This window comes from Alligator mississippiensis, chromosome 7 (genome assembly GCF_030867095.1).
Source record: "Alligator mississippiensis isolate rAllMis1 chromosome 7, rAllMis1, whole genome shotgun sequence".
Classification (NCBI taxonomy): Eukaryota; Metazoa; Chordata; order Crocodylia; family Alligatoridae; genus Alligator; species Alligator mississippiensis.
In genome coordinates, this window is record NC_081830.1 from 9,753,580 (window position 1) to 9,766,099 (window position 12,520).

The 12,520-nt window shown below is 43.3% G+C and overlaps 2 protein-coding genes and 1 non-coding gene across 3 annotated transcripts; all 3 read left to right on the forward strand.

Moving 5' to 3' along the window:
* The first annotated feature begins 2,207 nt into the window (after window positions 1-2,207).
* LOC132251654 (olfactory receptor 6C74-like) lies at window positions 2,208-3,574 on the forward strand. Its single transcript, XM_059731609.1, has one exon. The coding sequence runs from the start codon at window positions 2,208-2,210 to the stop codon at window positions 3,150-3,152; it is 945 nt and encodes a 314-aa protein (XP_059587592.1). The 3' UTR covers window positions 3,153-3,574.
* TRNAR-CCU (transfer RNA arginine (anticodon CCU)) lies at window positions 3,369-3,441 on the forward strand. The gene has a single exon. It is a non-coding gene; the product is annotated as a tRNA-Arg (tRNA).
* A 6,205-nt stretch (window positions 3,575-9,779) lies between the features above and the next one.
* On the forward strand, window positions 9,780-10,721 carry LOC132251751 (olfactory receptor 6C4-like). The gene has a single exon (XM_059731679.1). It carries the CDS (start codon window positions 9,780-9,782, stop codon window positions 10,719-10,721), a length of 942 nt encoding a protein of 313 aa, XP_059587662.1.
* The last annotated feature ends 1,799 nt before the right edge of the window (window positions 10,722-12,520 follow it).

A 12,520-nucleotide genomic window follows, 5' to 3' on the forward strand; every position in this document is an offset into this window, starting at 1 on the left:
CAGGGATCTGACCAAGTGAACAGGACATGATTTTTGAGATGGAAGGTCGAAGGGATTATATTTACAAGATAAAGTTCTTCTAGCAACATTTATAGTGTAATAATCTATTATTTGTTTTGAAAGCACGAGGCAGAAGCTCTGAGCTGGGATCATGGGGTCTTGTAGAAGGCAAAGATTATCCTTTTCTTAGACTGTTGTTAGTTTTACTACAAATCAAGGGATTAACTGTGGAAAGACTAGCATAATTAGTTGGGTTGGAGTGATGGGATAATCGGGTAATTCGGGTTTTAATGAAATGCTTTGATAAACAGACAACCAGAGATGGCCTTATGGCAGGTGACACTGTCTGGTGTTTCTTGGGTATCACAATAGCAGTATATTTTGAGGATGGACTTGAGGAAGAAGAGCGTTGCAGCTTTGCAGATTACTTATTGGCTCTGAAATGTTTGAGTTATGTGTTCAGTTAAGTCGGTAGCACACTGCTGCTGTTTCTCAGGAAATAACTCTTACAGGTTATATTTAATTTGAAACCACTTGCAGAGGATTGGTTTTCAGGCACACATTATGTCCCGTGTCCTGGAGTCTAAATTCAGTCATGAGAAATCTCTTAATTACCAGTTGCAAACCCCAGTGATTGGTTCATTTGAGTTGTCTGCCCATGGGTAGCTCTGAGGAACCAGAACCTTTTTTTGCTGTGCGGCCAAAATGAAGGAGAAATGTGCTCATAACAAGTACTTGGGGAAGAGCTTGACCAGAAGCTTTGGACCTGATGTGAGAAGGATTTATGCTGTTTGTGATGCAGAGCGTAGCTGTTTCTGGTGAAAAACACTGGTGTCCTCAATTTGGCTTCACATCTTCAAGCCTGTAAGTACCTCTGCATTAGTATCACATCCCAAGCAGCACTATTACAAAACGCATTCCTGGAATCAATGGAGCTTTTCTTTGGGCTTTGGATTAGACTCAGAAATTGCATCTTGTCTGACCTGATGGATCAAAATTTCAGCTATTCAAATTTAAGCTGCTATTCAATGTGAGACTGGAGGTGGAAAAGAGGTGCCCAGCCTGAGCAGAAAAACCTTATTCTGCAAATGTGGAGCCAAATGCATAGTGATATGGGGCTATCTTACCAGTTTTGCATGCTGTTTGCAACAAAGGTTTAAAGGGAAGCACAGATATCTATCTCCCATTTGTCCCTGTGCAGTGCTGGGTTGTAGAACTGATTGGGCTTTCTATTGGTCTGCATTGTGGTCCTTCTGGCTGCCAGTAAGCAGGTATGCAGCAAATAGTTCCTCACTGATATACCAGGTATTTCAAGTGAACACTTGGACTTTGGGGATGACACAGGATAGACAGATGACCCTAAGACTTATTCAAATATTAAGTTAAGCAATGGATGCACATAGCCCTTGCTAAGTTAAGGCCTCCAAAGCCTAGTGGTCAGTTGGGATAGTGTACTGCATAGACATTACGCCTGTGCGACTTGGCCGCAATCTGATCCGGCTTCTTCAGATGGCCATGATCTGATCTGAAGCTCCAGACTGGGTTTCCACCTCGATCTGGCCAGAGTGGCTCCGAAGCTTTGGAGATCCGGCCAGAGAGTATAATGGGGAAACAATAAAATATCTATAACTTTTTTGTTTTTTGTCGGATTTGGATTACATTTTCAGGGGTGGTAGACTGCAGAGAGAATGACACCTGCTAAGTTTCAAGAGGATCGGCGCAGTGGTTTGGGGGGAGCAGCACCCCAAATTCTTGAAAGCAAAACTCATGTCACGTCTAGGCGTTACAACATAGCCGCAGGCTCTGATGCTTTACCAAATACCTTCCCCAACAGGATCAGGGATAGGTTGAAGAGGAGGGAATATTCACTTCTCAGGACCTGAGGTTTATGAGCAAGGATTTGATGCACACCTTTTCTTTTCTGGAATGGTACATTTCAAATCCAGTTCATGCTCCCAGCTAGATCCTGTGGGGAAAAAGAAGTTAACAGAAAATAAAATCCTTTCCACTTTCCCCCTTCGTCTCCTAGCTCTTTGGGTTCCTGGGGGTTGCTTTGGTCACACTGTTGGTTGTTGTCTTGTGTTCACATACACTCTTCTAAGAAGGATTGTTATATTTTGGTATGGAGGGAGGGATGCCGCTTTCCTTTTTAATAGTTCTTATTAAATAAATGGTTTCTACTGTATTCATTTAAGGATGCACCAATAATGACCAACAGCACCACTGTGGTGGAGTTTACTCTCCTGGGGCTCACTGATGACCACCAGCTAAAGATTCTCCTCTTTTTGGTTCTCTTACTGATTCTGCTCTTGATCCTCATGGGAAACCTTGCAATTGTTGTGATCACCTTGGTGGATCATCATCTCCAGACCCCCATGTACTTCTTCCTCAGATGCTTTGCCTTACTGGAAGGCTGCTTCACCCTTATCATCATTCCCAACTTCCTCTACAGCCTTATGACAGGGATCAATGCCATTTCTTTTGCCAGCTGTTTCCTTCAGTCATTTTTCTTTTTCCTCTTTGGCACTTCTGTGTATTTCCACTTGGCTGTGATGTCCTTTGACCGCTATATGGCCATTTGCAACCCACTGCATTATGTCACCATCATGGACAGCAGGGTCTGCCTCCAGCTGGTGCTGGGCTGCTGGCTGGTGAGTTTCCTGTTCGTCTTTCCCGTCACTATTATGTTTTCTCAGTTGCCCTTTTGTGGCCCAAATGTCATAGACCACTTCTACTGTGATGCTGCTCCATTGCTCCAGCTCTCTTGCATGGACACAGGTTTCATAGAAATAACTGTCTTGATTACAGCTGTTATTACACTGCTTGGGACTTTGACAGTAAATGTTGTTTCCTATGGCTGCATCATCGCCACCATCTTGCAGATCCCATCGTCCACAGGCAAGAAGAAAGCCTTCTCCACCTGCTCTGCTCACCTCCTGGTGGTTGTGATCCTGTACGGCAGCTCCATCTTTAGGTACATCCGGCCAGCTCAGCGGGGAGGACAAGCTTCTGACAAAGTTATTTCTTTTTTCTATGCTGTGGTGACCCAGCTGTTTAACCCGTACATTTATGCCCTGAGGAATAAACAAGTCAAACAGGCCTTGAAGGATGCTGGTGGCAGGGCATTTTCTAAGCGTCTGAGACGTTCCTGAAAGCCAAGATTTCAAAGGCGGAGGAGTTGAGTGAATGAGGATGGTGACTGGCTGCGTGGCCAATTAGGAGGCACTGCCACAGCTCATGTTAGGATTGAATGGGTCAAGAGGTGAGGTGTGTTGTATTTTTATTGTATTATTACTATGATCCAGTCTAGACAGGAGAAATTTATCTCTCAAACAAAGAGATGGTTTACATTTCACTGTATTATATAGGCCCCAGTGGCCTAATGGATAAGGCACTGGCCTCCTAAGCCAGGGATTGTGGGTTCAAGTCCCATCTGGGGTAAAATATGTGTTCATGTGTGATAGGTTTGCTGAAAGTAGGATTTTTGAATGACAACCAATATGGGTTTGTTGTGGGCAGGTCTTGTCTTTGTTCCTGCTCAAGGCAGGGGGTTGGATTTGATGATCTGTTTAGGTCCCTTCCCACCCCAGCTACTATGCTTTATGCCCTTCCCACCCCAGCTACTATGATTTATGACTTGTGCACAGTGCAAATATTCATGCCACAAGAAGAAGTGGTTGTTTTTGTAAAGACTTGGGTTTATATTATGGTTGTTTCACGTTACTGGGTTGCCAATAACAATCCACACCGTAATACAATGATTGAGTCTTCTCTTTGCCCTACTGCATTTTACTTTTTCTGTCCCTGCGTGTAATGCTTACACATTTCCCCTCTGTTCCCTCTGTGTTGTTATTAGCAGTATAAGGAGTGAAACAGCCTTTTGATTAAGTACATCGGAAAACGATGTGATATCTGTACCCCATTATGCATGGTGTTTGTCCTTATACAGAAGTTACTGCTTGAATCTCTATGGCCCAAATTGAACAGGGTGTTAGATTTGAAACTGTAGTGGTCCCTTCTGGCTTTAAAAACCATCAGTCAAGTAAGTGAACTGAAAAAAAAAATGGAAGTGGAATAGATGATTGTTTTGGAAATACTGAAGTAACTACATTACTTTGTCTGCCTATATCTAAGATTGTAAAACTGGAAAAATAAACACATTGGAAACATTGGCATCCTTAATATGGTTCCTTCTACCTGCTTTCTGGCTTGCTTGAGTTATTCCTTGGTTGCTTGAGTTCTGATTTGACACAGAATTATCTGATTGGTACAGAAAGAGAAAGCTGTGCTCAGACTGCCTGTATGAGATTCCTCCACATTCATTCTTCTGAAGGGATGTACCTGTCTTAGCAGTAAGACTCCCCATGTGCTGGGAAGTGGAAATGTTGCCCAAGGGCACCACTGAAAAAACTTGGGATTAAATAAAATTGGTGCCAAAGATTCCTGACTTCAAGCACACATGAAGCGGAACGGGGGATACCCCAGAGTGGTTTCTGGGCTTCACACTACTGCATGTACAAGGGGGTGGGTGGCCGGGAGGTATTCAAAAATGTGTTGGTGGGATGCTACTGTCAGGCTGTGGCTTTAAATCTAGGCTGTTGTGGGCTTGTGTTCATCCCAGTACACTACCTCCTCAGTTGAGGATTGGGGCAGACATAGGTGGTCACAACATGATAGATGCCATGCGTCCCCCAGACAGATCTGGCTTCTGGCTTCCTGGCTCTCCTACACTTTGGTTCTGATCTTGGTTATTTCATCTGCCCCTGGGTTTCCTTCAGACCTGGCCACCCATGACCTGGCGTGACATGGTTTGTGGTGGCAGTGAACACGCCCTAGCTGCCCAATCAACAGGGCTTCCCCATACCTCCCTGCCTGAGGGTGAAGGGAGGGGGTTTGCAGTGGCAGTGCCCCCCCCTGCCCACCCCCGATGCCCCCCAGAACAGCCAGCAGGGAAGGGGAGGTGGTGGGCAGGGATGGAAGTGGGGTGAGGGGAGGTGAAGGGGGGGTCATGGTGGCGGCTGTAGTTGGGGCTGGGCAGTGGGGAGGGAGGGAGGGGAGTGGGAAGACAGCCCCAACAATAGCTGGCAGGGAGGGGAGACAGCGGGGAGGGAGGGAGGCTGCACGGGCCTGGGTGGGGGGTCATGGTGGCAACTGTTGTTGGGGCTGGGCGGCAGGAACAAAAGTATTGCCCACATTTATACATTTTGGCTTATACTCATTGACATTCACTGCACCTCTGTCCCTCCTTCTGTTCCACTCATTTCTCCTCCCATCTCAAGCTCCACCTCTGCTTACTGTTTGCTTCATTAGCATGGAATTGCCTATGCATTTCATTCATTTACATGCCTTTTTGCTATGAGCGTATGTCCAAGACCATGAACTTACTTCTTCAGTCAATGGGTGTACTTTGACCAAAACCTGGAATCTTCTGGAGGCTTCTTCACCAATGACCATTCACCGTTTTGCATATGTTCATTTCAGATTCTGTTACCAATTACATGTTGTTTTTTATGTTCCAGTCTGTTTTTCTGTCCCATGTTGTACCATCTTCCACACTCCTAAAGCTTCACCTCATTTACAGCATGCAGACTTGCACAGACTCACTTGCTGCTTTTTCAGAAAAATGGTTAACACAGTTAAGATGGTTACTTAGCATAAGAAAATGGCTGGCTTAGATATCATTCTGCCTTGTGGTTAGCAGCTTTTTCTAGGCCACAAGTTAAAGCCTTTTATTCAGCTTCAAATCCAGTACTCCCCAAGATCGAAATATAGTTACCCTAACAAAGAGTACTTGGGTAAAATGGACAGAAAACAGTGGGGAAGTATGTGCCGCACTAGGAGCTAGAGACCAGTCCTAGACACAGGGAGTTTTCCCATTAACCACACAAGGCCATGCTCGCACTGGATTGCTTAGAATCATAGGAAATTAGAGTTAAAAGAGACCTCAGGAGGTCACATCTAATCCAACCCTATGCTCAAAACAGGACCATTCCCAACTAAATCATCTCAGCCAAGGCTTTGTCTAGCCAGGTCTTAAAAGCCGCCAAGGTTTAAGAGTCCACAGTGTGTCTGGGTAACCTGAACCAGTGTTTTACTACCCTACTTGTGAGAAAATTCTTTCTAATATTTAACCTAAACTTCCCTTGCTGCAACTTGAGACTATTGTTCCTTGTTCTCTCATCTGTCAGCAATAATAATAGTCTAGTTCCATCCTCTTTTGAACCCCACTAAATAGGCTGCTATTTAGTCCCCCCCCCCCCCCCGGTCTTCTCTTCTCTAGACTAAATAAGCCTAGTTCCCTCAGCTTCTCCTCACAAGTTATGTGCCCCACCCCCCTCACCATTTTCATTGCCTTCTGCTGGACACTGTCTAACTGGTCCACATCCTTTCTGTGGGGTGGGTCCACATTCTTTTGGTAGTAGGGGGCCCAAAACTCCAGATGTGGCCTCACCGGTGCTGAATAGAGGAGAGTAATCTCTTCCTTGACCTGCTGGTAATGCTCCTACTAATGCAGCCCAGCATGCTGTTAGCCTCTTGGCAACAAGGGCACACTGTTGGTTCATATTCAGATTATTGGACACTATTACCTCCAGGTCTTTTCTGCAGAGCTGCTGCCCAGCCAGTTAGCTCCCAGCCTGTACTGGTGTGTGGGATTGTTCTATGGTAAGTGCAAGACTTTGCACTTGTCCTTGTTGAACCTCATGAGATTCTTTTTGGCCCAATCCTCCAATTTATCTAGGTCACTCTGAATCCTAGCCCTACCTTTCAGTGTATCTACTGCACCTCCCAGCTTGGTGTCATCTGCAAACTTGCTGAGGGTGGCCTCCATCCCATCTTCCAGGTCATTGATGCATGTGGCAATGTTGTGGGAACAATCAAGGCTTATTTCCTCCAAGCCCCACTAATCTTCCTCCTTCGACAGTATGGCTATGGTGGAGACATAGAGCAGTTTCAAAATGTGCCCATAATACAAGCCATGGAGAATAGAATAGAATAGGTTGGTGAGATGCAAGGAGACCCTTTCTAAAAAAAGAAACTAAGCAGAGATAGGCAGTTCTTTTGGATGCAGAACATAGCTCCTTCGCTAGAAAAAAGTTTGAAGCCCCAAGAGTCTACTGCTTCAAACTGTTTTGCAGATATCAGTTTCATGAACTCCGTTTCAGAGTTCAGGAAACTGAGGCACAAGGAAGGGATATGATGTAAAAAGTGATTCACAGCAGGCAAAAGTTAAAGCCAAGGACTGAAACTCCATCTCCTCCATACAATTGCACAACACATGACAACAGTGGGAATGAAGAGTCTGTACAACTTTTTTCTAGCAAGGGATTTTCACAACATCCTTCCTTTTCCTAAAGTTTCTTAAAAGACTTTTTTTGAAAAAGTCTTCAGCCATGCTTGTTAGCTAATTGGTCCCAAAGCATCTGAACCAGTAGCAAAGATGGATCTCACACATCCCAACTCCTATACATGACAACTTAAAAAGGAGGGGTTATTTCTGAGGGAGGAGGATTATCCACAGCCCCTGGTTTTGCAGAAAAGCATCAGTCCACAGACTTAAGTTAGATGAGGTTTGTTTAGTAGCTGTAGGCTATTGTTTTACATTGTTTTGTTAGTGTTCCATATGTTTGACAAGTTTTGACCACCACAACATCCGACTGAAGATTAGGAAAGGTTTCATGAGTTGACAATCTAAAGCGTTAACAATTTGCAGGACTGATAGGTGCTACCCTATTCTTTTCATTATTTTGTTTTTGGGGGCAGAAAGAAAGGTGCTCCCCTTAGGGCCTTTCATCACACAGTCCCTGGCCAACATAGTCCCAGGACTTGCCAGTCCCAGGAAACCTTTCAATCTCAAAATGATAGTCAGGAAATTAGTTTGAGGGAACCGATGGATGTGGGGTTAGACGGTATAAGTGAGTAGGTAATGGATGTGAAGTCAGAAAACCTTGAAGCTCTGTTATCCTTGCGTTTGGCTTTCTGCAAAGGTGCAAGAACTCTGCTGCTGTTCTTCTGCAAATCCTCCTTAGGAGGTAAGGTCAATGAAATCCTTCCTTGTTTCATATCAAGGTAGAAATTACAGATTCTAAAACCAGCTATAAGAAATCATATAGTTAGGAATGAAACCCTTAGCCAAAATGGCAGATCAGATCTTTTCTGGGATGAGTGGTTGTAGGCACTAAGGGGTCATTTGTGGTGCAAAATCAGAGTCCTAAACATGTGTTTAGAAAGGTAACTCTTTGGAGGCTGAAACAGCTCAGTGGGATTCAGGGGACCTTACCCACAAAAAGAGAACTTAAGAGGTGACAGATTGGTCTTTAAAATGTAGAGTCCAGCTGCTCTCTTTGAGAAAATAGGTCTTCTTTCAACAATTCAGGCTTCAGATCTGTAAACACCAGGGAATGGGCCTTCAATTTTTACTGTCACTGGTGCAGAACTGAACATAATCTGCAGAAGCCTCTTCACTGGCTCTGAACTGCTTTGGATCACAGTCACATAGAAGTGTGTAGGTAAAATGTTTGCTGCACAGATGAGACTATGACCCTTTTAAATTGCAGGGGAAGTCACGGGGCTGGCAGTGGAGAATGAAGCTGGAGTCTATGCAGAGGAGTCTTTCCAATTTGTAGAAGGTATACTAAGAGAAGCATTTGACTGCAGACTTTCTGAAACAGGAGATGAAAGGGGCTTATGGTGCGGTGCCAGCATAACTTTGTTATGTATTGGATTTTGAGAAACAAATAGACAAAATTGCCAATGATCAATCCTATTTCATTTTCTGTATTGAGAGGGGTCACAATTGAATTACAGGATACCTGTACAAGCGGTTAAAAAGCAACTGCTGTGTCTGCATAATATTGTGGCAATACAAATGTAGCAACACCACTCCATTAGCTCTCCCCTTCCTTCATGATCAAAACTGGGAGAGTTAGCTTTCATGGGTCACCACAGGATCACTCAGACATGAGAGAGAGACAGTAACAGCTGCCAGGTATTCCCAAGCAGCAGCTCTGCTTCCCCTTTTAAACGTGCTAAAACTTAAGTTTGTTCAAACCCTTCATGTTTTTCCATGACACAACTGTAGTCATGTAGCTGCAAGATTTACCTCTTGGTATTAAGTGTTATGGTAATTATAGAGGAAAAGAGCATAATTCTGAAATCTGGTGCAATGTGGAAAAAAGAACTGATATTCCAAAGTTCTCCTGCCCTTTCTCTTCATGTTCATTTGCACAGAGTGAAAAGGTGATGGAAAAAGCAGACTTATCTCTCTTCACAGTTAGCTGGTTGGTTCTACTTGGCCTAAAAAGATATTTGAAAGTGCCCAAGAATTAAAGCAGTGGCTCTCCATCTTTTTACATGCAAGGTGCCCTTGGATAGACTGAAGGCACCCATCAGAAAATACCAACCCTTAGTTTTCAGTCAGGGGGCCATGAGTTAATGCAGCTGATCAAATCTTGCAAACTGTTCTCATTAATTTGAAGAGATGATTAAAATGAAGGTAAAACTGTGAGCAAAATCAGTCTCCCTTCTGTCTTTCCTCCATTCTTTTTTTCTGCAGTACCATGCTTCCATGTTTTTCACTGAAGTATCTGTCTTTCAAGCCATGAGTTGTGTTTGGTTTTAATTCTTCTGGACTATTTATTTCTGAAAGCTTCTGGAGTGCTGAGCACCCAAAGGTGCTTGGGGATGTTTTCTGTATTTATTCTCATAATCTAACAGGAAACGTGATATTAATTCTAACTTTCCTTTCCTTTTCTTTTTCTCTTTAAGCTGATCCAGAAGTGATGAACCATACGTCAGTGGTGGAGTTCATTTTGTTGGGCTTGACCAACAACCGGCATTTGCAAATCATCCTGTTTGGGGTTCTCCTTTTCATCTTCCTTTTGATCCTGCTGGGAAACCTCACTGTCATCACCATCACACTAGTTGACCATCGTCTCCAGACCCCCATGTATTTCTTCCTCCGGAATTTTTCCTTTCTGGAGATCTCCTCCACTTCCTCCTTCATTCCCAGGACCCTCTACAGCCTCCTGATGGATAAGAAAGCCATTTCACTTCCTGCGTGCTTCATCCAGTTATTGTTGTTTTTCTACTTGGGAACCTGTGTGTTTTTCCATGTGGCGATGATGTCTTTTGACCGCTACATGGCCATCTGCCACCCTTTGCATTACCCCACCATCATGAATGGGAGATTTTGCATCCAGCTGGTGCTCAGCTGTTGGGTGGCTGGCTTTGTTTTGATGGTTCCTCCCATTGTAATGATTACCCAGTTGCCCTTCTGTGGGCCCAATGTCATGAACCAATTCTACTGTGATACAGCCCCCTTGCTTGCATTCTCCTGTACAGATACACAGTTCATTGAAATACTACTCTTGATTGCACTGATCTTTATCATACCTGGTACTCTGACCGTGACCATCATTTCCTATGGCTGTATCATCTCCACCATCCTACGCATCCCGTCTTCCGCGGGAAGGAAGAAGGCCTTTTCTACCTGTTCTGCTCACCTCTTGGTGGTTACAATAATGTACAGCAGTGCAATTTTCAGGTACATCCGGCCATCTCAGAGAGGTGGGCAGGATTTTGATAAGACTGTGTCCTTTCTTTACTCGGTGGTGACCCAGCTCTTTAACCCTTACATCTATACACTGAGGAACCAGCAAGTCAAAAAGGCTCTGCGGGATCTCTGTAGCAGGGCATTTTCTCAGTGCATCATTGAAATCTGAGGAGGTTCACAGTGTATATAGACAGTGATTGACTTCATAGCTTGCTTTATCAGGCTTTTTGTGAGGAAGGAATGATTGACAGGACAGGCATTATCTTAACACACCTAGATTAGTAGCTTTATAGCTCACGAGGTCAAAAGAGACCACTGGATCTTGGGGTCTGACCAGAAACATGTAGTAATGTCTCTAGTTCCTGCATCCCGCCAAGTATATTAATCTTGATTTCAAGACTTCAAACAAGACAGAATTCACATGGTCCTTGTTTAACTCACACCATAGCACTCAAACTATTTTTTTAACCCCCCACACTATATTTTTTAGTATTTCTACCTTCTCTCTTTCCTGTTTGTCTCCCATGTTTTTATGCCTCATCACCACATTCATGGTGTTGTTATTTCTAGCTCTGGTAGTTATTGATGCAAGATTCATATGCCGTAACGGAGAGCATCAATCCATTGCTTTATCAACTGTGAGAGATCATACAAGTCACATAATTTACTATGTAAGAAAAGAAAGAAAATCTAAGATTTGAGTTTCCTATTGATTACCCATGTTGTAGTTGTGAGGACTACTAGTGGAGGCCAGTGCAAAATCATGACCCTGCTAATGCTTTCGGGTTAAATCCTATTTCACTTTAATGAACTGAAGTGGCATTTCCATAGAAATGGAACTGTACATTTTGTTAATAATTCACCATTTGGACTCCACGTAGATAGGCTCGTCTTGTGTTTCTGTAATGCACATACTTGGTAGGCATCCCTTCATCTGTGGAGGTCCTGAGGTGGGGGACAGGATCACCCAGGTGCATATGTAGGGGCAAGTAAGTCAGCAAATTCTAATCAGGAGCTAGGTATTTTGTTTAGGTCATATTGATTGTCAATGGGAGCTAGATTTGTAAGTGGCTTTCATGTCTTTCTATATCATCATTTATATCTGTATCTCTATCTCACTATTTGTATCTGCAGAAAGTTTCTGCATAGAAGTGAACGACCTATTTCTTCTCACGTAGCTGCACAAATATATGGCTTTTGTTGTATTTATTCCAAGTGTATTGCTACAGACTATTGACCTCATGCTGTAGTTAATTTTGCAACTTGTTACAGGATTTTGACTTTACATAACCAAAAGGGGAAGAAAAAAAAAGAAAGAAAAAAGAGAAAAGGAAACCATATGGGTGTTTTTACAGTCTGCTTCTGATATCTGATGCTAGACAAAAAAGTGAATGAATGCATGAACTTTCAGATAATAAAGAGGAACCAGGCACAGGAAACCAGTCAGGTAGAAATAAAGGTGTGTGAATCTTCATATTTTACTTGTTCTATTGCTTCACCTTGTTGCTGCCCCCAGACTGGGTTGATAATGTGTCTTTTTTATAACTCATTAATTGATTGTGGTCTTTATATTTCCAATCAATAAATATGGTCAATTTGATCTCTTGAAGCTATTTTCAAGACACTAACAGTTAACATGATCATGAGGGGTTAATATGGTTTTCAAATCCACTGAGGAAGTGACCTCAGGCTATCTATAAGACAAGGATGAATTGGTAATCAAATAGGTCCCTCCAAGAAGAAAGGCAGTAACACTATTGGTATTTTACAGAGCTGGCCAGATATAAAGTGTAACACCCAGAAGTCATTTCTGCCTGTGGCACAAGCAGGAAATTAATCCCTGTGTCCTGTATGCTGTTCCTACCAGTTAACCATAATGCCATCTTTTACGGGGTCACCTGAATTAAGTTGGTGCTTATAGTACATATCACAAAAATTGCTTGGTGCTTAAGCTTACGCTTCTGAACA

Coding starts and splice junctions, on each gene's coding strand:
- LOC132251654 (XM_059731609.1), top strand. CDS start 2,208: ATGACCAACAGCACCACTGTGGTGGAGTTTACTCTCCTGGGGCTCACT.
- LOC132251751 (XM_059731679.1), top strand. CDS start 9,780: ATGAACCATACGTCAGTGGTGGAGTTCATTTTGTTGGGCTTGACCAAC.